This window comes from Vidua macroura, chromosome 9 (assembly GCF_024509145.1).
Source record: "Vidua macroura isolate BioBank_ID:100142 chromosome 9, ASM2450914v1, whole genome shotgun sequence".
In the NCBI taxonomy this organism is placed as follows: domain Eukaryota; kingdom Metazoa; phylum Chordata; class Aves; order Passeriformes; family Viduidae; genus Vidua; species Vidua macroura.
In genome coordinates this window covers 31,243,642-31,267,919 of record NC_071579.1, presented here as the reverse complement: position 1 = coordinate 31,267,919, position 24,278 = coordinate 31,243,642, and the positions used below count along the sequence as shown (strand labels likewise).

Here is a 24,278-nt window from a genome sequence, read left to right as displayed (position 1 = left end):
TGCCCCGCCCGGGGCAGCCTGAGGGAGCCCCCGGGCCCGGCCCCTCACGGCCGCCAGACCCCGGCCCGCGGAGCCCCGGAGGGACGCGGCGCAGCGGAGCAGGCTCGGGCCGGGCTCGGCGCTGCCCGTAACGGAGCTCCAGGGGGTGTTGCGGGATGAACGGGTACGCGGCGGCAGTTTCGCAGAACCGGGTCCAAGCTCTCTGCTCCAGCAGGGTCATCCCAGAGCACATGGCACGGGATTGTGTCCAGACGGGCCTGGAGTATCCCCTGTGAGGAGACTCCAGAGCCTCTCTGAACAATCTATCACCCGCACAGTGAAGAAATTCTGCCTCCTGCCCAGGGGAACTCCCTGGTATGGGTTCCTGCCCGCTCCTCTGGTACCATCACTGGGCCCCGGAGCAGAGCCTGGGCCCTGCTCTGCCCCTTCCTGCACCCAGGGACACCCAGGGACACCCAGGGACACTTAGGGACAGCCAGGGCTGAGGCCCCTCTCACTGGGGCTCCTCTCCAGGCTGAGCAGCCCCAGCTCCCTCAGCCTTTCCTGGGCACCGAGATGCTCCAGGCCCTTGCTCAGCTCCAGGAGCTCCTGGCCCTGCTGTGCTGAGGAGCCAGAGCTGGACACAGCACCCAGAGGTGCCTCCAAGGCTGGGCGCAGGGGCAGGATCACCCCTGACCTGCTGGATCTGTGTCCAGGGAAGGTGGCAGTGATGGAGATGTGGGGAATGATTGCTGCTGGGTGAGGAAGAGGGACGGTGCCCTGGCCTTGGCTTCCATCAGGATGGATCCTGGGGCAATTCCCCTCACAACAGAGCCCCAGTTGTTCTCCAGGATCACCCCTGACCTGCTGGGAATGCTCCCCCTGAAGATCCTCCTGAAGGTTCCCCTGGGACACTGCTGCTCATTGTCCATCAGCACCCTCAGGCCCTTCTCACTTCATCCCCGCAGTAACCCATCTCCAGATAGATTTTTGGGAAGGATTTGAGTGCTCTGGAGAAGAGCTGGGGCTCTGTTGTGAGGGGAATTGCCCCAGGATCCATCCTGATGGAAGCCATGGCCAGGGCACCGTCCCTCTTCCTCACCCAGCAGCAATCATTCCCCAAATCCCCATCGCTGCCACCTTCCCTGGATACAGATCCACCGGGAGAGGCTGAAATACAGAACAGCAACAAAATCAAGCTGACCCCACAGAATCAGTTAGGCTGGGAGAGTGAAAAGTGAGTTTAGTGGGAAATTCTGAAATACAGAACAGCAACAAAATAAAGCTGATCCCACAGAATCAGGCTGGGAAAGACCTCTGAGGTCGTCGAGTCCAACCTGTAATCCCAAGTGAACCCACGAGCTCCACTGGAGATCAGCAGGCACAATGGCCCAGAGTGATCTTGTCCCAGTTTTATTCCTCGTCAGGAAATTGGCAAACTAATTAAAATCCATGCAAATGGGGGAAACAGCACCTGGCTCCTGTGCTGCTGACACGGGGGACAGGCACAGGGCTGTGAACTGCTGTAAAAAGGAGCCAACATCACAACAGAAGGACAATATTTCATGGAATTACCATAAAATAAATTTCCCCTTCCATGAAGTCTCTGTCCATAAAAACATCTCACTCAATCAGCACCCATTTAAAAAAATAAAACAGGTTGTTCTTTTGGAAAATCCATTTTCCCTCTAGCATAGTTCCTTGCAATGTCATTTACAACACAGTAAATTTAGCTCTTAACGTTGTCATCATTGCTATAAATGAGTGAAGAATAATTTAAATATTTGTAGCCATTTTTAGACACGAGGCCAGCCACAAGGAACAAGCAAAAGAGAATCCAAACCTGAAACATAAAGAGTCTTAAAAAGGAAATTGGAAGAAGAGTTGGAGTTAAATCGGGCGTATATGACAATTCTTATCAAGAAAATCTAATTCTGATGGATAATTCTTGACAAGGTTCAAGGTGCCATTTTAATTATCAATTACAGATTAAAAAACTCCACCAAAGAAATTATCTTAGAAATTGCTTTACCCAAACCAAAACAAGTTAAGAACACAAAATATCTTGGACTTTCATTACTTCTAAAATGAATTTTTAAACTACAGTAATCAGAGGGATTTTTGGTTTATTATTTAAAAATTGACAGCTGACAAGCTTCTGTTCAAGGGCTTCCTTTTCCCTAATTTTTTCTCAAACAGGTAATGTTCCTCCTATTCCAATATTTGCATTACTTTTAATAAATAAAATCATTGGAAATGAGAGGTGTGACGGGTTCATAGATTATGGGATGTAAATAATTCTGGGATCATGAAAAAGGAACACTTTTCTCCTAGGAATACTGAAACATGAACTATCTCCTCAAAAATTATCACCAGATCAAGCTATTACAGCACAAATTATGGATCTGCTCAAACATCATAAAATGTAGTGATGCTAATGAGGGAATTGAAGCAGAGTAATTAATTTTACCATTAATTTTCCAGTTTGAAGGTGGACACTGCTTCACCTGTAACCAGTGCTCATTAATTCTACCTACAGCAATTACCTCTTCAAAACTTGCCCTTTTTTTGGGTCATTTTTGATGGGCTGAAGGTGTCCCTGAATTTAAGTCATTCAGATTTAAAGTGCATTGCTGAAAGAATTCAGAAATGAACAGTTTGGTATTAATGGCACAAACAAAATTCCTATAGTAAACAGTTCCAGAGAAACTCAAGAAGAGAGGAATAAATTCAGAGAATATAGAAAATATCAGAGAGAAATATATTTTTTCTTGGTTAGGGATAGATATTTTAAATATTGTATTTTGTAGGTTAAAGTATTCACCTTTTCCCCCCAGTGTTCATGTCCAGGTGAAATCAGCCTCCCAAAAAAAGAGCTGTTCCAGGAGGAAGAGGATGCTGAGCCAAGGCATGCAGGCTCCTCATTTCCTTAAGGAATTTCCTCCTGTTGATCAGAGTTTTCCATGAAATATTTATATGACTTTGACTCCTTTTCTGGAGCTTCCAAACCAAACCCTCCACGTTTCTGCTTTGAATCAAACAGTTTCCCATTTTCTAAAATACTTTCCTTGGGTTTCAATACTGCTGCAGAAGCAAAAAAATATTATTAAATAAAACCTATTATTAAAAAATAGAACAGTCCAGTGTAGTTTCAGTTGTGCTGCTGCCCTGATGCTGTCACACTAATAAACCACCTTGCAATAATTTAATTTAGTTCATTAAATTCCCTGCTAATTAAGAGTAACGTCCCCAACCCCAGCAGTTGCATTTGTAGCTCTCCTAAAAAGATAAATTTCCCTGTGCTTCTGCAGCTTTGAAGTCACACCAGCCATATATGTTTTATAATTTTTATGGAATGAGTGGGACTTAGAATTGTAATTCCAAACATTCTTTTGGCATTACAGGTACAGTCAGGCAAAATTGTCCAGGCTGGGCTGGTGGAAGGTGGAAGAACTGGAATGAAATGGGATTTAAGGTCCCTCCCAACACAAACCAGTCCAGGATTCTGGGATTTTCTGGGCTTCTACATCCAAAAGTACAAACAAATTCAGATCTGTGCACATCAAGTGGAAGCCAAGACTGAGAGCATCTGTTGGACACAAGACCCACCTGATATTCCCAGGTATTTGAGCTCTTCAGGTGATGGCTTAATGAAAGAGAAATTAAACAATTCAGTGTTTCCTGCAGGGGGACGTGGGACCCATCAGCTGCTGCACATTCCATCAGAATAATGGATTACCATCACACCTCATGTCAACCACACAAACAAAGCCATTCCCTTTTGTCCCTGCTCTTCCTGCTGCTCCTTTTGTTTCATCAAGACACTGAGATTTTGGATCCAAAGGCTGCAATTTCATTTTCAACACCAATAATTCGTTTGGTGATGATCACCCAGATCACCTCACAGTACACACTGCATCCAAAACACACCAGAGGTGCCAAAAGGAGTTCTTTTATCCTTTTTCCCCCACAAATTCCAATACTTTTGGCATTCTCAGTGCACCATTCCATGACATGCCCAAACTTGGGATGTTTCTTTACTCCTGCTCTTCCATCCAGGCACAAAACCTCTCTGCCAAACATTTGAAGTGGAACCTGCTGCCTGAGAATTTGCTGCTCCTGAGTTTGGGGATGATGGATTCTCTCAGGATCAACCTGCTCAGCAGCTTCTCCTTGCTTCCACTCTTTTAACTCAGTGGCCTGCAAAAGAACAGTGAAAAGGTGGGAGAGTTCAGGGCTGTAACTTCCAGAGTGAGTAACTCCTGCAAGGAAATCATTACTGGCCTCTGCTGTCATGGGCTATTTTGGGACCTGTGGTCTCTGCAGCAGAATTTCAAACCTTTGTTGCCCCGTGCATCATTAGCAGATCTGTGTGGTTGTCTTTAAAGGCAGCAAAAAAAAAAAAAAAAAAAAAAAGTAAATATTAAACACCACAAAGCAAAGCCAAGTTCTTGAATAATAACTGAGAACAAAGGAAAATGAGATGAAACAAACACAATTCTCAATAAATGGCCCAGATATTCACAGGGGAACCTCTACAATACTTTCTCCTGAATCAATGTCCTGATTTAAATCACCATTCTTCCCACACAGGCTTTCTTTTTCCTCATTTGGCTTCAAATTTAGTCATTAGTTATTGGAACCAAGTGCATTTTGGCAATTTTAGTATTAAAAAACATCCAAATGTTCCTTGGATTCCTGGTAAAAGAAGGTCCAGCCCCACATTCTTACCAGGAATATTTTTATTGGCCAGCCCATGAATGTGCTTCAAATGGGAATTCCAAATAAATCAGTCTCAGATTCCCTAAAATTTTCTAGGAACTGGAAACTGATAGTGACAATTCACAGGGAATTACAAAATCATTTACCACCAAAAAAAAAAAGGGGAAATCATAATGCTGGGAGTGAAAGCATTCCATAGGGTGAATCCATACATGTCCATTGCTGCTCCTTGGATCTGGCTAATTGTAAACCTGGAGGAAATTTGCTGTGATTAACTGAGGAGCTGGGAGGGACTGGGAGGGAGCAGGCATGGGACCAGCGATTTGTTTGGAGAAGATAAACCAGTCCATGATTTCTCCCTGCCAGCAGAGCCTGCAATTTCCAGCACCCCCACAATATTTTGTCCTTAAAAACTTGTTACACACACACACACACAAAAAAACTTGTTCAATATGGAAAACTGCAAGAGAAACATTCCCAAAAAATTTATGAGGCTTTCAAATGTTCTGCTGTTCAGTTATAAAAGGTTTCCATAGGAACTGTCACCCAACGTGCTGTGCCTGATTTCTCCATGTTCAGAGTGAAAAAAAATCCATCCCCTTCCTGTTTTCCAGGTTCCCTGGCTGAGGTTTTTTGCCTTGTTTATGGAGATTTTCTTGGCTCAGCTGCAATAGAAATAAATTATTAAGGAGGTTATTATTATTATTTTGCAGCAATTAGATCATGTTAATTACTCAACCTTTAATCCTGCATGTGATTTGCATGAATTATGCCAAGAGAATGGATATTGGGAGCAATTTTGTGGAAGTGACAGAATGTTGGAGAAGTGAAAAGAAGGATATTAAACTCCCTGACTGCATTCCCAGTTTCCTGCTGCTGGTGCCAGCCCATCTTGGGGTGTCTGCCCAATTTCATTACCTTGGTGCAATGGAAGAGTTTTAAAATAGGAAAAATCCATCAGTGTTGGCCCAACTGGAAATCCCTGGCAGTCTGATGGTTCAACTGGATTTAAGGAAAGACCACCAATTTTGTCAGGATCTTGCACGGTTTTTCCTGCAAAGTGATTTTTTTTTTTTTTCCTGTGAAAAGTCCTGACTTTGCAGTTTTGGGGGCTGTTCCCTTTCTCCATGGAGCTGTTCCAGAGGCAGGTGAAGGTGGGGTGGAAGGATTCCTTCTGCCCTGTGCCCTTGGCCAGCGGATTCCCTTCCCTGCTGTCACTGCTGTTGTCCCCAGAGAGGCAATCCCAGCAGAGGGCACTTGCTAGGGCACTGCTGACCTGGTGGATTTGCCAGTGCCAGCTCCAAAAACCTCCAACAAACCAGGATTTCTCCTTCCCAGGGCAGCTCCCAGCACGGAAACGAGCCCAGGGATCATTATTTCCACAGGATTTAGAAGAGGCCACTCTGAGCTGAAGAAAACCTCCAGATTCAAAATGTGTTCTGCCTCTGCCATCACATTCCCCCCCTCTGCTCACAGCGTGGCTGTTCCATAGGGATATCAGTGATCCCATGGGATCTTCTCCCGAGGAGGAACCAGCAGTGCTTCTGAGCAAGGGCTGGCACGCACCCCAGCTGTGTCTGGCACCTCACTAACGAGGCAGGGCTTGGAGAAGTTCACTCTTGGACTGCAGTGTCCAAATTCCACTGCAGCCTTGGCTCCAGGAGTGCCAGCCCTTCTGGGCCAAGGTCCTTCCGTGCTCAGCGCAGAGCACAAAGCACAAAATCATCACCTCTCATCAGCCCAAGGGCTGCCAGGCAGGAATATGAAATATTCCATGGCACTGATGTTCCTTTTTCCCCTCTTAGGCTCCCTGGCAAAGGGGGGTTTGTACAGCAAAACAATCCAATGGTTCCCGAGTTAACTGCTGCAGGAATTAATATTCCAAACATCACTGACAGCCCAGAGCAGGCTCCTTTGAAAACCCCAGCCATAGCTGGGAATCTCTTTTACAAACAACTGAAATGGGCAGCCAAGAGCTGGGAACGCTGCAAATTCATCTTGGAACTCACCAACAGCCTTTTGGATTACCTGCACTCTCTTGGATCCAGGACTTTTGCATCCTAGTTTTTTCTCCTTTTCCATATTTGTTGCCAGCTTACTCCCATAGTTTTTCCTCAGACAAATCCACTTTCTGTGCTCTTGCCCATTTCTGGGTCACTTGACAGAATAAAGCCTTTGAGAGATCTCCCTTTGCCCAGTTATAGTCACAAGTCCTGCTGCATGTGAACGTCTCCTGAATTCCCATCCATCCTCCCTTCCCTGCCCTTGCCAAGGGCTAGGATAAAGATAATATTTCATGGCTTAAGTGGCCTTATAAAATGTTCATGGCTAAATTGTACCAGGCTTTGCAAATCCCACTTTTTGGCCAGGCAATAGCATAAATAAATTTTTTAAAAAAATCTTAATGCATTTTCAATCAATATATTCTGCCCAAAGAAATGCTTCTCCATGATTCCTTGGATATAGGAAAATCCATACACTTGGCAGATTTCAAATACTCCAAGCATCGAGTCAGTTTAAAATTCATGAACACAAATTAAAGGCAATGCTCATTTTCACTTTAAAAGAACCTTTTTTTGTTGTTGGGAGAATGAAAGAAAACCTACAGGAAATTAACACAAGTAAGATGGGAAAATGAAATAAGTGGAAAATGAATGGCCATAAAGTCTTATCAGTTCTAGGGAAGGAGGTTCCAGGGTTTAACTGCTCCTTTTATGATCTTGCTCCTCAGTCAATACAATAAAACAATGCTGGGGAGGGAAGGCCATGGCAGAACTCAGGCAATAAAAGTGAAGAGCCCTCATGCAGCTCCTTATAAACCCCAGTCACATCCATTATCAGCAGAGCACCCCATTTATTCCTGCTGGGACAAGGTCAGTGCCAGCACTGGAAGCTGGGATTTGGCACACCTGGAAATCAGAGTTTTCCCTATAATTATTTTTAGCAGCAAGAGCTCGGGCTCTTCCCATCACTCCAAGTTAAGCAGGGCTGTGCAGACCCCTCAAATCGAGAACCATTTGTTCAGAGCAAACCAGGAAGAAGAAAAGAGATCCCAGAAGAAAAGAGAAGAAGCAGCAGCGAGGAGAAGCTCTTGAAAAGCTATTAAGGCAAAAGCAAAAGGGGTTTGATTGTTGGACTTCCAAGAGGTTCTGGAAGCTCCTGTGCTCCTGGCAGAGCTGCAAGAGAACCCTGCAAGCACCTTCTGCTGGCAGGGAAGGCGAGGAACCACCAAAAAACCTCTCCCCTGAAGTAATATTGTAGTTCAAGCTGATGACTTTTTCCAACGTACGTGGCTATTAATGATATTTCTGATACATTTTATCAACAGTTATTTGTCCCACGGTATCCAAGCACCAGCATGACTTTGGAATCCAAACTGGAAATGAATCCCAGCCTGGTTGATACCCAGGGCATCAGCTGCAGAGCTCTGAGAGCACAAAGCAGAGGCTCACTGGATTCCTGCACTGCCTGCTCAGCAAAAAGCCTCCACCAAATCCTGCACAACGACAGCACAACAGCAAATCCAGAGCCACTGAGGTTTCAGGAGAGCATCAGGAAAATAAAACCCTTAAATTATTTGCTTTGGTGACTCTAAGCAGGGGCTGACCACTTCCAGAAATAATCATTTCCCAAATAATGACCAACCAGCTAAAAAAAGGCTTGAAAACTTCCATCAATACTGTCATTTACATTTAAAGTTTGAATTTCTCAAGGCTGTTGATAAAACTGGAGGAACTGGAGTGAATTTTCAGTCCTGTTCAGCCAGAGAAGGAAACCGAGGCAGAATCATTTCAGTGCAGCCACTTCTCCACAGATCTACACTTATATACAGTTTATTTCACTAGAGATTTTAATTTTATACATAGTATAAAGGGATATCCTGGTATCACACATAGAGTTATTTTACTGTACTGTTTAAGAACCAATTTTTTACATAATACAGTATTAAGTACCATATTAATTAAAACAAGTGATTTTTAAAAAAAAACCTACATATAAATGGATGTTTACCATATGCACAGTGCAAGAACGGCTTGATATCATTGTAATCACAAAATGTGAATCTAAAATACAACACTGTGATTGAAAACATATTGATAATTATGATGCCCTTTGTTGTAGACATTGATTAATCTTTGTTTGATTTACCAAGCAAGGTTAAAATTCCAGACAAACAGCAGCAGCTTCTCATTATGGTTTCAAGGTTTCTTCCACAGTAACCCAAGTTTTACAAAACACTGGTTTATCCCTACTCGTGGTCCAAGGAAACAGAAGAATGGCACAGATTCCATTTGGGATTATCTGGTAACTAATGCTAAAGAAAATTTTTATTACTTCCACACAGGAATCCTTTAAGGATGAGCGAAGAGATAAAGATGGAGAAGTTTCTGGGCAGATTCTGGGCAGAATTCTGTGAATTTTAGTAACGGAGTACAGGATTTCTCCTCTGCAGATAGGAAGACAATACTGGAATAGAAATCAGGCTGTAGTATTTACAGGAAACAAGTGTGGAAAAGAAAGCAATCCTAATGTAAACACCGAGGCAGAGAGGGCTTCTTCATTTTCCCTTTGCAGAGTGGGGCACTGGATGAAGGTCAGCTCCCAAGGAACAGCTGTTTTCCTGGGAAGAGCCCCTTCCCCAGCACAGAATGCACGTGGTACTCGTTGAGAATCCCTAACAGGTTTTCTCCCCTCCCTCCCCCCAAAGTTTCAAGTTCAATAAATAGTAGAAAAATAATCCTTTACTTAAAAATCTTGAGATGCATTGTCCCAGGTCCCGCAGAGCAACGTGGGCGCCGGGAGCTTTCCACCTGCAGAGAAGCCAGCAGCCTTCCTGCTCTGTCTGGCACTTCTGGGCTCTCCAGCTGCAGATTCCTGCTCTTCCAGTTAAGGAAACCAAATCATCTCTGGCTCTTTAAGCTCTCTCTCTGCTCTTGGCTCAGCACAACAAACTCCAGCTGCTGGGTAAACTCCCATCCCTGTTCCTGGAGGTCTAACGTGCCTCCTGCTCCGTGTTTTGGCAGGTCCATTCATCAAGCACGTTTGCAGGCCAGAGCCAACCTTCCATTTGTAAAAATGCAAAGCTCTGATGCCTCAGTTTGCTGGGGAAGCCTGTGAGGTTGTCCCTGGGGAGCAGCACAGTCCCTGTGGCTCTGGAGCGGCATCTGTGGTGTCCTCAATGCACAGTGCCAGCAGCCTGCAGGTGGTGGCCATGGCAGCCTGCAGGTGGTGGCTGTGCTGTCCCCAGTGCCACAGCCTGCAGGTGGTGGCCATGCTGTCCCCAGTGGCACAGCCTGCAGGTGGTGGCTGTGCTGTCCCCAGTGCCACAGCCTGCAGGTGGTGGCTGTGGCAGCCTGCAGGTGGTGGCCGTGGTGTCCCCAGTGTCACAGCCTGCAGGTGGTGGCCATGGTGTCCTCAGTACCACAGCCTGCAGGTGGTGGCCATGGTGTCCTCAGTGCCACAGCCTGCAGGTGGTGGCTGTGCTGTCCCCAGTGCCACAGCCTGCAGGTGGTGGCTGTGGTGTCCTCAGTGGCACAGCCTGCAGGTGGTGGCTGTGCTGTCCCCAGTGCCACAGCCTGCAGGTGGTGGCTGTGGTGTCCCCAGTGCCACAGCCTGCAGGTGGTGGCTGTGGTGTCCTCAGTGGCACAGCCTGCAGGTGGTGGCTGTGCTGTCCCCAGTGCCACAGCCTGCAGGTGGTGGCCATGGTGTCCTCAGTGCCACAACCTGCAGGTGGTGTCCTCAGTGGCACAGCCTGCAGGTGGTGGCTGTGCTGTCCCCAGTGGCACAGCCTGCAGGTGGTGGCTGTGCTGTCCCCAGTGCCACAGCCTGCAGGTGGTGGCTGTGCTGTCCCCAGTGCCACAGCCTGCAGGTGGTGGCTGTGGCAGCCTGCAGGTGGTGGCCGTGGTGTCCCCAGTGGCACAGCCTGCAGGTGGTGTCCTCAGTGCCACAGCCTGCAGGTGGTGGCCGTGGTGTCCTCAGTGCCACAGCCTGCAGGTGGTGGCCACCTGCAGGTGGTGGCCGTGGTGTCCCCAGTGGCACAGCCTGCAGGTGGTGGCCGTGGTGTCCTCAGCACTCGGCATCCACGCTGTGCACGGTGACAGCGGCCTGCAGGTGGTGGCTGTGGTGCAGGGCGGGGTGGTGCAGCCGGTAGTGGTGGAATTTGTGGCTCAGCAGCGCCGCCGTCTGCGGGGGCGTGTCCAGCTCCAGGTCCTCGTCGTGGGTCCCCACGTCCACGCCGGCCGAGAGAGGGTCGTTGTTGCAGGGGGGGTTCTCGCTGTCCTCCTGGGGGCTCATCGTGCTGTAGCCTGGGAATGAACAGCAGCAGTGAGCACAGCAAGGCTGGATGCTCAGAATTCCCAGGGCTGGCTGGGCACCCTTTGTGGAATCAACACAGGGTGCTGAGAGAGGGAATAAAACTGTTCTCTTACTAGAACAGACCCCAACAGACTCATCCTCTCCTCTAAGTCTAAGTTCTAAGTCTATCACAGATCCCTTTCCCTGCCACCCAGAATTCCCAGGGCTGGCTGGGCACCTTTGTGGAATTACACAGGGTGCTTAGAGAGGGAGTAACGCAATTTTCCTAACTAACAGAACAAACCCCAACAAACTCATCTTCTCCTCTAAGTCTATAACAGATCCCTTTCCCTGCCACCCAGAATTCTCAGGACTGGCTGGGCACCTTCATGGAATCACACAGGGTGCTTAGAGAGGGAGTAAAACAATTTTCTTAACAGAACAAACCCCAACGAACTCATCCTCCCCTCTAAGTCCATACTGGATCCCTTCCCCTGTCATCGTCTTTGGTTCAAAGCTTTGGGGACCTGTGGTTTGTGCCACCCCAAACAGTAACAGCACCCACGCGTTCAACAGTTTGTAACAACAGATTTGCTGGCACTGATTTCAAACCAAAACATGAAAGATACCACCCCCAAAAGATCTGTTAAGATATAACCTGGATTTATCCAAACCAGCTGTTACCAACCAGGCCAGGCTGCAGGGCAAACAACTCCCCCTCAGCACTTCTAAATGCAAAACCAAACGAAATTTAAAAGGAAAAAGATCTTGCTTTAATTGGAAATAAATCCTTCTCAAAAAACAAGGACTAAAGGCTGAGGAAGCACTGGTGCTCCTGAGCATCTCGCTCAGGTTTTCAGCTGGAGACACCTAAAAGGAGGGTGGTAAAAATAGCAGCTGAGTCCCCAAAGCTGCCTCCCATTTCCCATGCTCTGAGTCATGGCTTGGAGCTGGCATGGAGGAATTGGGGAAGAAGCCTGGGCAGCCCTTTGAAGATGGAATTACAGAAACTAAAAATAGCAGTGCACATTCCAGATGGAGGTAGACAGCTCCCCTGCTAACCCAGGATGACTAAAAGATGGGAAGGATTTGCTGGGACTGCAAGAAAAGGAGCAAAGGGAGCATTAATCTGGCAAATCTGCCTCAGCACAGGTAATCTCACCCCAAATCCAGGGTAATTCCTCCTAGAGCAAGATTGTCTAGGAGACATCTGTTCATCCACATTCCAAGGCTTTGGCCTTTGGGTTTCCTGTCCCAATTCCATTAGTGCTACCAGAGTCTTAGTGCTGGCCAGGTCTGCTGGAAGGTCCCCAGCCTTGCAGAGCTGACAGCTTGCAGACTGCCTTGTCTAGCCCTCCTCCTCCTCATTTCCTAATAAATTAAGCCTCCTCATGAGTCAACAGCATTACACCCTTCTAGCAGCTTTTCAGATTTAAGGAGATTTAGTCTCAGGGCAGGGGAGACACATCCCAACCCCCTGAGCCTAATGGTGCCCAGCATTTGCTTAAAGGTGCTGGAAGATCACAGAATCCCAGAATGGTTTGGGTTGGAAGGGCCATTAAAGATGATCCCATCCCACCCCTGTCATGGCAGGGACACCTTCCACTATCCCAGGGTGCTCCAAACCCTGTCCAGCCTGGACTTGGGCACTGCCAGGGATCCAGGGGCAGCCACCAATTCCTTCCTAAACTCCGATCTAATCCCACTCCCTTTCAGTGTGAAGCCATTCCCCTTGTCCTGTCACTCCAGTTCCCTCAGGGGGAAGAACCCTCTCCTGATCTCCAGCCCAGCCCTCCCCTGGCACAGCTCCAGCCATTCCCTGGTCCTGTCCCTGTCACAGGGGGCACAGAGCACAGCTGTCCCTTGGGAGGATGCTGAGGACCCTGACGAGATCTCCCCCAGAACACACCGAGTCAGAACCGTCCAACAGCAAAGCAGCAAAGCTTTTTTGTCTGGCTTTGCTTGTGGCTGCCTGATGGGCACAGAGCCAGCCTCCTGAGGGAAAAGAGCCCCCCAGCCCTGCCAGGGAGGGGCCCCAGGACTCACCGTGGTCGCTCTCGGTGCCGGAGCGGCCCCAGTAGCGGCGGCGGCGCTCGGGGCTGTGCGCGTGGCGCTCGATCACCGCCGCGATGAACCGCGTGTTGCTGACTGCGACAGACACAAAGAGCTCAGAGCCTGCAGCCCCTCTGCTGCACGGGGCACGGCCCAGCCAGAGAGCAGCAGAGAGCTGGCCTTTACATGGGCCAACATCCAGCCAGGCTCCTTCACCTGGGCCGTGCCACTGCTGAGGGGCCCATGGCAACAACGTAAGGAGTCCAAAGGAAACAAAAAGGGACGTGGAGAAGCAGTAGATGCAAGCTGTGAAGCTCAGACATGCTTATTTTTCCATCTTTGAATGCTGACAGAGCTTCAAATCTTGAGTATTGTTTTAGTGAGGGCCCAGAGCCAGGGATCCAGTCTGACCCTGGAGCTCCCCTGGAGTTTGGTGCACCAGCTCCACTTACAGCACACCAGGATCATGCAAAGTGCCGTTTTTATTGGATGGCAGAGAACTGCAGGCACCCCAAATCAATGCAAAAAAGATTTACTGCCATGTTTGCTGACCATACTTGCCAGATTTGGCTTCTGCTTTCTAAGGCCAAAAAAGGGGAAGGGTTTTTCATACCCTGTGCTGTCACAGTGGCAATTTTTAAGCTGATCAGATCTATTTCTGGAAGTGCTCATGACAAGGGGTTGTAAGGGGCAAAACTCCTCCACACCTAATGGAGAATTAGCTTTTAAAAGTAAAAAATGCCATTTTTAATCATGAGACTAAAGGTGCACTAGATGTTTGAATTAAAACATTGCTCTGTCATTTTCTACTGATGATCAGCACAGGGCTTCCTCACATATTCAAATCTAGGGTGTTAAAAAACAAATGGCTGATTGAATCTCACAGGTTTTCAGGTTTTTTGGTACTTACTGATTCCTCTGTCTTCATGGCTGTCATCGTCCCTCTCGTCCCTGTCGTTTTCCAGGTTGGACATACGCACAGACATTTCTACACAGCGTCACAAACAGAAAATACAGCTGGTGAGAGAAAGGTTCTGCACCATCTCACTGCCAGCTGTCACCCCAGGAACAAGAGTGGAAGCACTTTGTGTTACTGGTCTGAGCTGGGGGTGCTCGCCTTCCAACGTGGGACTGGGACAGCAGGAAATGCCTCATCCCAACTCTCTCACTTTAAAGTTCTGAAGGAACTGATTTACAACAGAGCTGGGGGATGATCAAATATAGAAGTAATTAGCTGTGATCACACTTAAATTCCCAGAATGGTTTGGGTTGGAAAGGGCCTTAAAAGCCCATCTTTTTCCAGTCCCTGCCACGTGCAGGGACACCTCCCAGTATCCCAGGCTGCTCCAAGCTCTGTCCAGCCTGGCCTGGAACACTTCCAGGGAGGTGTTCTCACCTCTGGATCTTTATCTTTGTACCAGTATCCTTTCTCCCAGCACAATTTTGCCTCTCAGACTTCAGACTTCATCTCTCTATGCACAGACATTCCATGAACATCACATGGACCAGAACCAGGAAACACAAGTGAAAAAAGACACATCCCCCAAACCCAAGGCAAAAGGGAGTGAAAAATGTGTCACTCCCAGCAGCTGCACAGAATAAACATGATGGATCTGCTGGGCCGAGCTGCAGAAAGCTGGGATTAGTGTCTGAGCTCTGGCAAAGCTTAGCTTATCTCCCTTTGGGTCTGGGCAGGCTCCCTGGGCAGCAGCAGCAGCTCTGGCTGTACCCAGGAGAGGGCAGCAAGACACAGCCCCTGCGCCAGGCCGGGCTCCCTGCAGCTCCAACACGGAGTAAAACCGGGGAAACACTGCAACAACACCGGGGGGGCAGCTTTGGGATCACTTTTCCTTTGGGTTTTGCTGTGCTGCTGGGTTTTTTGTTCATCCCCAGCCTGTTGTTGAGTCCCTGAGTCGAGCTCACCCTGTGCTGCCAGCGGGGACATGTGCTGGTGGCTGCGGCGGTGGATCTGGTGCCGGTATGCGTACACGGCCAGCACCAGCACCATGATGCAGCCCATGATGCCTCCAGCCACGGGGCCCACGGGGGCACTCTTGATCATGTTCAGGGTGATCACCTCATCTCCTAAAGCAAAACGGACAAAGCAGAGGGAGAACAACACCATAAATGCTCTGCAGGAAGGGTTAAACCAACACAGAACACGGAGGAGCTCTGCAAGGACTTCTGGGTGCCTGACTGTGCTCACTTGGAATAGGAGAAGGAACTCAGAGAGGGTGCAGGAAGGGTTAAATCAACAATATGGAACATGGAGAAAGCTCTGCAAGGATTTCTGGGTGCCTGACTGTGCTCACTTGGAATAGGAGAAGGAACTCAGGGAGTGTGCATCTTACAAGACGGGAATACACAGTTTCACTCAGCTCCACATCAGGATTTTCCAAAAGGTGATATTCACCACGTCTTTGCTGCCTGGTGCACTCTTTGTGATGATTTAGCACCAGGGTAAGAGGTAAAGGTTATGTGCAGAACCTGCTGCATGTTCTGGAACACAAAGAGCTGAAGGCAGCACCTGCTCAGAAAGGCAGAGTTACCTATTGCTCCCAGGTCATCCACATAGGGACTCTTGGCTCCCACGATGCCACCAAAGCACTCCTTCTGAGGGGCACAGTAGGACTTGTCCAGGTGGGTCTTCCCATCGCTGTCCACCATGCACCACTCGCAGTCCAGCACTCCAAAGCAATCCCTGCATGGCAACACCCAAGCAGGACACGGTTACCTCCCAGTTTAACACCTCTCCTTTGCAAAGCTCAGTCTGGGTTAGAGCCATGAGACAGAGGGAGGCCAAAAGCATCTGTAAACCCTCAAGTACGTGAGTTTAGCCAGACAAAATTCCATGGAAATGCTCAAGTACCACAAGGGAAGTTACACAGGGAAGCTGCATTTCCAGCATCCCTTTTCCAGCTCTGTCTGCTTTGGTATTTTCCTGCACCACTCAGCCTGAGCAAAGGGTGTAACTCCTCCAATAAGACATTTCTCAGTGTGGTGAAGTCTGGCTGCAGTTCCAGCCTTACTCTGCAGCCTTTGGAAGAAGGAAGAACGGATTTGGGCAGTCTGGTCAGAGCTTGGTGTGCTTTACCAATCTCAGGTCCCTGGAGACTGCTCATAATGAGCAAAAATGAGCCCCCAGAGCCAGGAGCAGAACCTCATTCTGGCATCATGCTTTTTTTTTCCCTATATTTTTTTCTTTGAAACATTTAAATCAGAGCTATTTCCATTGGATCATTTCCACAAGAGAATATTCCAAGGGATGGGGAAGGCCACCTTACCCACTCTCTGTCCTCTGGTTGCACTGGGTGTTGATGCACTGTGGGAGTGCATCCTGCAGGCTGGGATCGATGGCCGTGAAAGTCATCGGCTCCTGATGCACCTCACAGCTCGGATTCCTGCATGGCAGCAAAGAACAGAGCACTCAAAGCACAGCCCATTAAAATCACCTTTACCTCCTGCATGTCACCTGCTTCACTGTACTGAAAATTCTGCCTGTTGGATCTCAGCAGGACCACAGGGAATTTGCTCCTGCAGTGTCCTGGCTCTCACCTGCTCTCGGCGTTGGTCAGGTTCCCAGTGCACTCGTTCACCTCCAGTGGGCACTCACAGGGACACTCACACTCATTCTGTTCCATCCTGCAGGGCAGAAAACACAGGGAAAACCCATCAGACACCGCTGGGATTTTAACCCCGTGGTGGTGCAGCTCTGGAGCAGCAGCTCCCATGGAAAAGGCTGTGCAGTGACTGCTCCTTCCCCTTGCTTGTCCTGCACCAGAACTGAGGGTGGTCCACCCCTGGAATTCCAAAAGCAGGGAGTCCCTCAGATTTGGATGTAAGGATCCTTCCTGGCAGTGCCACAAACACCTCAGGTTGGTGTGGGCAAAACCTCCTGGATCCCCTCAACGAAAACCCCCCAATCCATGTAAAATCATGGGAATTTCTGTGCCATGGGAATTTCTATACCTCACTGACAGTAACTGCTCTTGAGTCACTGAATCTCTCAGTGTCTTTCAGCATTACCTGCCCAAACTCCCCTGGGTTAAACTCTCTGACAAGCTGGCAGAGATACCCTGCACCTCTTACAGGGAGCACAGGCAGAGCAACTCCGAACTAACTGATGAACTCACTGTGCTCTCCTGAACCCCACACCAGGGAAGAGGGCAGGAGTGTGCCAGCCCACCCAGCGCTGTCACCTGTGGCAGTTGAGGCACAGCCTGTCCACCATGCTGCAGGCACAGAAGGCCAGCGAGTCGCACGTCTCGTTGACGATGCCCACGAAGGCGTTGGTGCCCGGGATCCTCGTCAGCCTGTACTTGGAGCAGTGACTGCCATGCACCAGGTTGGTCAGGTCACCCTGGGCAAAAAACAAGGTGTCAGTGCTGTCAGAGGTTGTTTTAGGGAGCTGAAGACTCTTCCCGTCCCCAGGGATCCCACAGAGCTGTGGGGACACGGATTCTGCCACGGCTTCCAGAGGTGGAGGCTCCCCTCAGGAGTTTTTGTGAGGGGGTGCCACCGTCACAAAACAGAGGCTGATTAATGGGCGGGTAAGTTTTGCTACCCAGATAGTTCTGGGTGAAAAGACTTTGCTGAAGATAGAAAGGAATTGGCTTAGTTGTGAAAATGAGATGTGGCAGCAGAGATGACATTTCACTCCTTCCCAGTGCTCACTGACCCGTCCCCACGGTGCCAGCCCTCAGTGACCTCCCCAGAGGCTTTGATGGGAGCCACCACCACGTGCTGGAAACCTCCTGAGCCTTAAAAAAAGCCACCACAGCACTGCTCAGCTCCTGCAGACTCCTTCCTGATTCCTTCCTACAAGTTTCTGCTCCGTCCTACACAATTTCCTTCCCAGCATCACACTTCCCACTTGGCATTTCAAGTGTGGGGAAAATGTTTAAGCCAACCTGATATAAATCAATGTATTGTGACATGACTTGCAAATATTTTCCAATCTTCTCCCACAGTGTAACAGCTTTGGAATCATTGTGGAGGGACTTTGGCAGGGTGGATCTGTGGCTCTGTGAGGGATGACAGCCCCTGGTTTAGACTCCTCTTGAGAGGAAGCTCACACAGGATCTGTGGAGAGCACAGAGTGTGCAGGACCCCAGAGATTTCAGTCTCACAAATGACAGCCTGGGAATGCTCACCAGTAAATGGATTTATTTGGACACCCAAAGATAAGTTATTAGAGACCTGACAGGAGGATGTGACTCTGGTCAGAGCTGGAGCCAGAGGTCAGCTCAGATTCAAAGCAACACATCCCAACTATAGCTGGAAAATCCTCACCCAGCAAGAGCAAACTGCCCTTCTTCCCCTGCTGCTGGCTGAGACCCTGCAGACAGCAGCCACACTTGTCCAGGGCTCACATCCATAAGCCCTGGATGTCAGGGGATTCTGTTTGTGCAGCCTGGTTTGTGTCTGGAGAAGGGGAACAGAGGCCAATCCCCACGGAAGGCTGGCTCCCAGCCCCGGCTGCTGAGCCTGGCAGGGACTTGTGTTTCCACCAGGAGAAACCCAACCCAACCAAAGCCCACTCAAAAGCAAAATCAGATAGAAAGCAGGCTCACCACTAAGCTGGTGTTGAATTTATAGAAGCGCTGCACGGTCCTGTCACTGAAGCTGTTGCAGAGGTTTTTCTTGACGAAGTTGGGGTGGTTCAGGATGTCGTTTGCTACCAGAGGCTCCTAAGGGGGAAAGGCAGGATTTGATGCCTTTGGAATCAGACCCAGACAGGAATGAGAGATATGGAATAAGGCAAGGGAAGGCAGGCAGACCTTGTGTGTGATGTGCTGCTGCTCCACGGGCGCGTGGCCCTTGGGGTCGATGAGGGTTGGGTGTGCCACCAGGTACCCCCTGTCCTCCATGATGAAGCACCTGCCCCCAAAACACAGCGAGAGCCTCCTGTTAGACCTCCTTGGGCTTCAGGGCAACGGGGTGAAATAAAACATGGTCTTAAAGGGCTTTTAAAGGTTTCCATTTAACAGGGCCATGAAGCAAATTCCCTGCAAAATGCCCTTAAAGGATGTGTTGGGTATTTCCCCGAAGCTTTTCCATCTGCTAGTGCTCCAGAGAGCCGGGGCCATCAAGGAGTTGAAAACAGAGCTGATTAAAACCAGAAAGGAGAAGCCATCAGTGCATTGTCTGATTGGGGGAGAGCCAGAAATGAACAGAGCCTAATGAACTTGGAAAGCTTTAATGGTTTATTAATTTACTATGTGATTAATTAAAGAGAGATTTCACTCTGCTTTAATGCCCTCCCCCTTCAGAATTCGATTTGAATGGGGGATAAATCACTCCTGCTCCACTCCCAGCCCTCCCAAGCTTTCCTCTCCCTTTTCAGCTCTTCCCACGTTGGAGCTGTGTCCCAGTCCAGAATCCAGGCAGTTCAATCCATCCCTTTTCCCCTTTTTCCCTTTCCCCCCTCTCCCGTTTCCATGGCCACAGACGGCAGCGCTGGGGAAGGCGCAGGAGCCCCGGCCAGGGTGGCACCGACATCGGGGACTCGGTGGCCACAGAGGGGACAGGGGGAGGTTAAAACCCCACTTGATGTTCCCAAAAGCTCAGCAGGGTGGCAGCCACAGCCCTGGCACAGCGGGAATCTGGCTGGATCCGGGGCTGGAGCAGCTTTCAGTGGGATTCTCATGGGATGTGTCAGGTACCCACAGCAGCTCGGGGAAGCCTCTGTGATCTTTAGGGGTACAAAGGAGGCAGGAAAACTTGGATTTTTTGGAGGGTTTCCATTAGAAATACAAGTAGGGATGTGATGTTTACTCTTTTTCCTGACAGAAAATCCTTAGGAGAGATACACTACAAAACTCCAGACACCTGTGTTTATATCAAGACTGGAAACACTGGATCCAATTTCTGTATCAGAATGGTCTGAAAAATATCCTCAAAATTCCTCATTTGGGGAATGCAGGAACAGAATAAAGCATCTGACCTTGCTGATCAGCAGCAGTTTTTTACTGGGAGGGAGTGATGCCAAACCAGAAATCCCGATTTGTTTTTTTTTGTATGCCATAAAATATATAGAAAAATACCCAAACCAGAAAGAACTGGGAGGACGACAGAAAACCACTTCCCTTCCCAAACTGAAGGTTTAAAAACAAACAAGGAACCAACAGCAATTGGCCCAAACCACGTTATCAAGTTACTCCAGATCCAAACCAGAATTTATCCCACCCCCACAGGATTTTTCAAAAAAGGAACAATTAAGATACCCAGGGGTCTGACTGACATTGGATACTCCAGATGAAATCAGACTTCTTCTGCCTAGGCTGTGCTATGGATTTCTGAGAAAAACATCCCAAAAGTGTATTTGAATAATTGGAGTTAAAATAACTGAGATCCTGTATCATTCTTACACGCTCAAAGGAACTAAATAGGTTAAATTAAAACAAACAGGAGAACTGGGAAGTGTGTTCATTTAATAAGAAATGTTTTTTTACCCAGAATTTCAAAGAAATCTAAATATAACAAAAAAAAATCAAATCAAATCTGTTATCTTCTGCTTTTGTAATCCTGCAGATTGTTTATTTAGCTGATGGCAGTTTGATCTGGAATAACAAAAACACCCACACAATCTTTATGAGAAGGACAAGCACAAGTTCTACTGGAAATCAGAGAACACACACTGAAAGTAACAGAATCCTTGGAGAAATGAAGTTGGAAACAACCTCTGGGTCATCTGGTTAAAGAAAATAAGTATTTTATTTATTTTTACCTGATTTTGTTCCCCCCATCTTGGTTACAAACTGGCAGCAGGTCCATGAGGACTTTGTAGAAATATCTGAGGGTGAAGTCAATGCCCATCACGGCCACGGAGTGTCCTGAGGACATCTGAGCACTGCAGTGAGGGGGAAAGGGAAAATTTATAAATATTATAAATAGTAAAAAATATTTTTATTCAGGGTAATAATAATAATAATAATAATAATAATAATAATTCCTATTTTAGTCACCCCTTGTACAGCCAGCACAGGAGAAGCCCAGGAGTGGATCCCACCCTATACACACCCCCACCAGCTGCAGACATTTAATCCTGAGCGACAGAAATTAGGATTAAAAATTCCCCATCCACACAAACAAACAGAGGATGCAGCCCCTGTATTTTCCAATTCCCCCCAGCTGGAAGGGGTTACCTGCACCCTCCTCTGCTCAGCCCCCAGCAGGAGGAATGAATGTGAAGCTGCCAGACTTTGAGCTGAATCCCTGAAACTCCGGAGTGTGGGAGTGACTATGAATGGCAGGCAAGAAAATAACATTTCTTAGGGTGAGTTATGAAGAGGATCCTGGGATGTGGTGGTGTGCAGCAGCCTGAGGCTGCATTTTGTCCTTCCTCCACTCCTAACACCCCAGTTCTCCCAGTCTGCTCCCAGTGGCACTGAGGGCACAGCCAGACCAGTCCCCTCTCACCCCTGCAGGACACAAAAGGCTCAGCTCAAGGGGGTGGGATTTGCACCCATGTGGACCTTACACCTCTGACTTGCTGCTCTTCAGAATTCACTTTTCTCCTTTATTTAATCTCTGAAGACAGGAATAAAAACTTTTAGAAAAAGAAAAAAATATGAAGATGCTGCAAGGCCCAGCTGGACTGCACGAACAGCTCTGGCCACCCCTGCTCCATGGAAACCCAGCTCTGTTTACTGGGCTGAGGTTTGTTTGCTTTTCAAAGAGGTGCAGTGGAGATGCAGTCAAATCTCATTTGTAGACAGATAAATACAGATTTTTAAAACCTGCATTTGATTTATTGTTCACATTTCCTGGAGGAGGAAGGGAAGGATGGCAGTGAAGCAGCACAGACACATTTCACGTGTGACAAGGCGTCAAGCTCTGAAGTTCTGCTCTGTCCTAACAGACATAAAGCCATTAGGGTGTTGTACATATTTTAGCTTCATTTTTGAGCATTAAATCCTCCTGCTTTGCTGATGCCAACTGCATTAAACCACAGCAGGCATAAATCTTCTCTTCCCAGCCTCCATAAAAAGGAATAAGATATACATAAAATGGGAATGAGAGGTGTCAGCTCTGGCTGCCCTGATGTGGGTATTTAAACCCTCCCAGCAGTCCCTAATGCCAAAATTCCTGTTAACTCCACAGATTCCTCCCCACCCCTCTGGATTAGGAGCTCAGGCCTCTTTGGGGATTATAACCACATGTGACTAAGAGCTTCAGAGGTCATATTTACCCAGGAATCACACTCACATCTGCCAAACTTTGTTTAAGTGTTCTTTAATCATGTTCTAATAACCCACAAGAGCTTTAGGTTCTTAGAGCTGAGTAAACCATCCCTTGCTAGATAAAAATCAGAATTTTGATTAATTGCACTTCTCTCCTTACAGAAGTGTTTCCCCAAAGTAAATTCCTCTGTGAGAAGCACCACGCAGGGGCAGGGGCTGGAAATGCTCCTGCCAGGACACACAGGCAGAGGTGCTGCAGTGGGAAATCCCACACAGGGATCTCACAGGGGAATCTCTGGGAAGAGTGGAGGAGCCACGTCCTGATCCCTGCTGGCTTTGGGATCCCTGGCTCCCAGTACAGCACTGGAAGTTCCCTTGGTACTGGTGGGCTGTTGGGTAGGGAGCTTGGAGGAGATTCCATGTAAAAACCAGGACAGGTAACTGCTGTCTTGGGAATTTGGGACAGCAAGGTTGGGTCCATGCTTTATAAAGTGGGCTCCTTTAAACATCCTGCATCCCAAATCCTGGCCTCAGCCTGGGGCCTGGCCAGGAGGGAGCTGGAACAGAAACAGCCTGGTCCTCCAGGAAAAAGTCATTTTACAGATTCATGGAATATCCTGAGCTGGAAGGGATCCACAGGGATCATCCAGTCCAGCTCCTGGCCCTGCTGTTCCCACTCCAATCCATTCCCAGCAATCCTGGAAGGGCTCTTAGAGATTCACAGGCTTTGGAAGCCCAGAAGTGCTGGATTTAAGCAGCCCAGGAGAGGAGCTCCCCAATTCCTGGAGTAAGGACAGCTCTGTCCTTAAGCTTCTTTGTGGCCTCCAGTTCCCTTCCAAACACCTCCCTGCTCCTTAAAACCCCACAGGTGGAGGTGTGGGGAACTCCAGGAAATGGGGAGCTTGGCAGTCCTGATGGAGAAGGATTTACCTTCCAGCAGAGAGGGAACGCTTCCCAGACTGCCTGAGGAGAGCAATCCCTCTCCTCCTCCCAATTCCTTGGACACCCCACCTCATGTTCATCCAGGAGCACTTTCCCAACCTTTTTTTTTTTTTTTAAATATGCTGTTATTACTCCTCTACCAATAAAGCCACAGAATTCACATGTTCCTATAAAATGGCTTTCTCCTGGTGTTTCAATGCCCTGTTTCCACAAGGTCAGATGACATTTCACCACCAGCACTTGAAGACCAGCTTTGATTTTCAGTTTTTGAGCAGAGCTCTGGTAATTGAGAGTGCTCCTGCCTGCCCCAAAGCCCCTCACCTGGAGGAGTGGACAGTGTGGCTGATGGTCACCACATATCCAGCCCCTCCCACGTCCAGGTAGGGCCCAGTGAAGGTGATGAGTCCTGGATTGGCCACTGCATGCAGGTACCTGAGGGAAGCCAAAAGAAATGCTCAGAATCAGTGCCAAAGTCAGCAACTTCAAGACAGAATCCTTGACTGTCCCAAAATAACACTGAATTCTGGACACTGTGATCAACAGGCACAGAATTATGGTTTTTAATATCAAACAAGTACCTAAACACAATTGGGACTCCAAACTAACCCAGACTGGCTCAATAAATGGTTGCCCAGTAGATCCAGCTGCATTAAAAAAGCTCAGTTTACTTCTGCACAGAACACATTTCATGTAATTTCAGACATTTTCCCCCAGAACAATGCAGGACTTGGTGCCAGCAGAGTCTCAAACTCAACCCTGGCAAAATGATTACACTGCAAACTGAGGAGAAAAAACAGAACTGAGGCAAGAATATTCAGAAATATCAGACAGTGATTACAAATTACAACCTCTTAAAACTTCCATCAGCATGAAATAAGCCACAGCCATAGGAGAGTTGTTAAAACTGTCATAGGAAAGTTGGTAAAACTTTTGGCAACACTTTTCTGTACGAAAAAGTGACCACTCTGCTTCTCCCTGCCCAGAGCACCAACCCACGAGCAGCTTAACCCACTTCTGCTTTATCCCCAGTGTTTGACTTGCACCTTCTTCCCTTAGCACTACAAATCTCAGGGAAAATGGGGCAGGAAAGCTGCCAGGAGCACT

The 24,278-nt window shown here is 48.2% G+C and overlaps 1 protein-coding gene and 1 long non-coding RNA gene across 2 annotated transcripts in view; one reads left to right on the top strand and one right to left on the bottom strand.

Annotated features, from left to right (window-relative positions):
- Window positions 1-84: 84 nt before the first annotated feature.
- On the top strand, window positions 85-9,133 carry LOC128811650 (uncharacterized). Its single transcript, XR_008438416.1, has 3 exons — window positions 85-163; window positions 3,384-3,601; window positions 9,047-9,133. It is a non-coding gene; the product is annotated as an uncharacterized LOC128811650 (long non-coding RNA).
- Window positions 8,506-24,278, bottom strand: part of CACHD1 (cache domain containing 1) — an 87,565-nt gene continuing 71,792 nt past the window's right edge. Inside the window, exons 16-28 of the mRNA XM_053985412.1 lie at window positions 23,496-23,606; window positions 20,777-20,899; window positions 18,828-18,927; window positions 18,621-18,737; window positions 17,247-17,407; window positions 16,603-16,689; window positions 16,332-16,448; window positions 15,597-15,748; window positions 14,971-15,132; window positions 13,958-14,035; window positions 13,042-13,143; window positions 10,713-11,006; window positions 8,506-10,658 (exon numbers count right to left, since the gene is read on the bottom strand). Of these exons, the coding sequence (XP_053841387.1) occupies window positions 10,768-11,006; window positions 13,042-13,143; window positions 13,958-14,035; window positions 14,971-15,132; window positions 15,597-15,748; window positions 16,332-16,448; window positions 16,603-16,689; window positions 17,247-17,407; window positions 18,621-18,737; window positions 18,828-18,927; window positions 20,777-20,899; window positions 23,496-23,606 (1,549 nt within the window). The 3' untranslated portion in view covers window positions 8,506-10,658; window positions 10,713-10,767. The remainder of the gene's footprint in view (window positions 10,659-10,712; window positions 11,007-13,041; window positions 13,144-13,957; window positions 14,036-14,970; window positions 15,133-15,596; window positions 15,749-16,331; window positions 16,449-16,602; window positions 16,690-17,246; window positions 17,408-18,620; window positions 18,738-18,827; window positions 18,928-20,776; window positions 20,900-23,495; window positions 23,607-24,278) is intronic.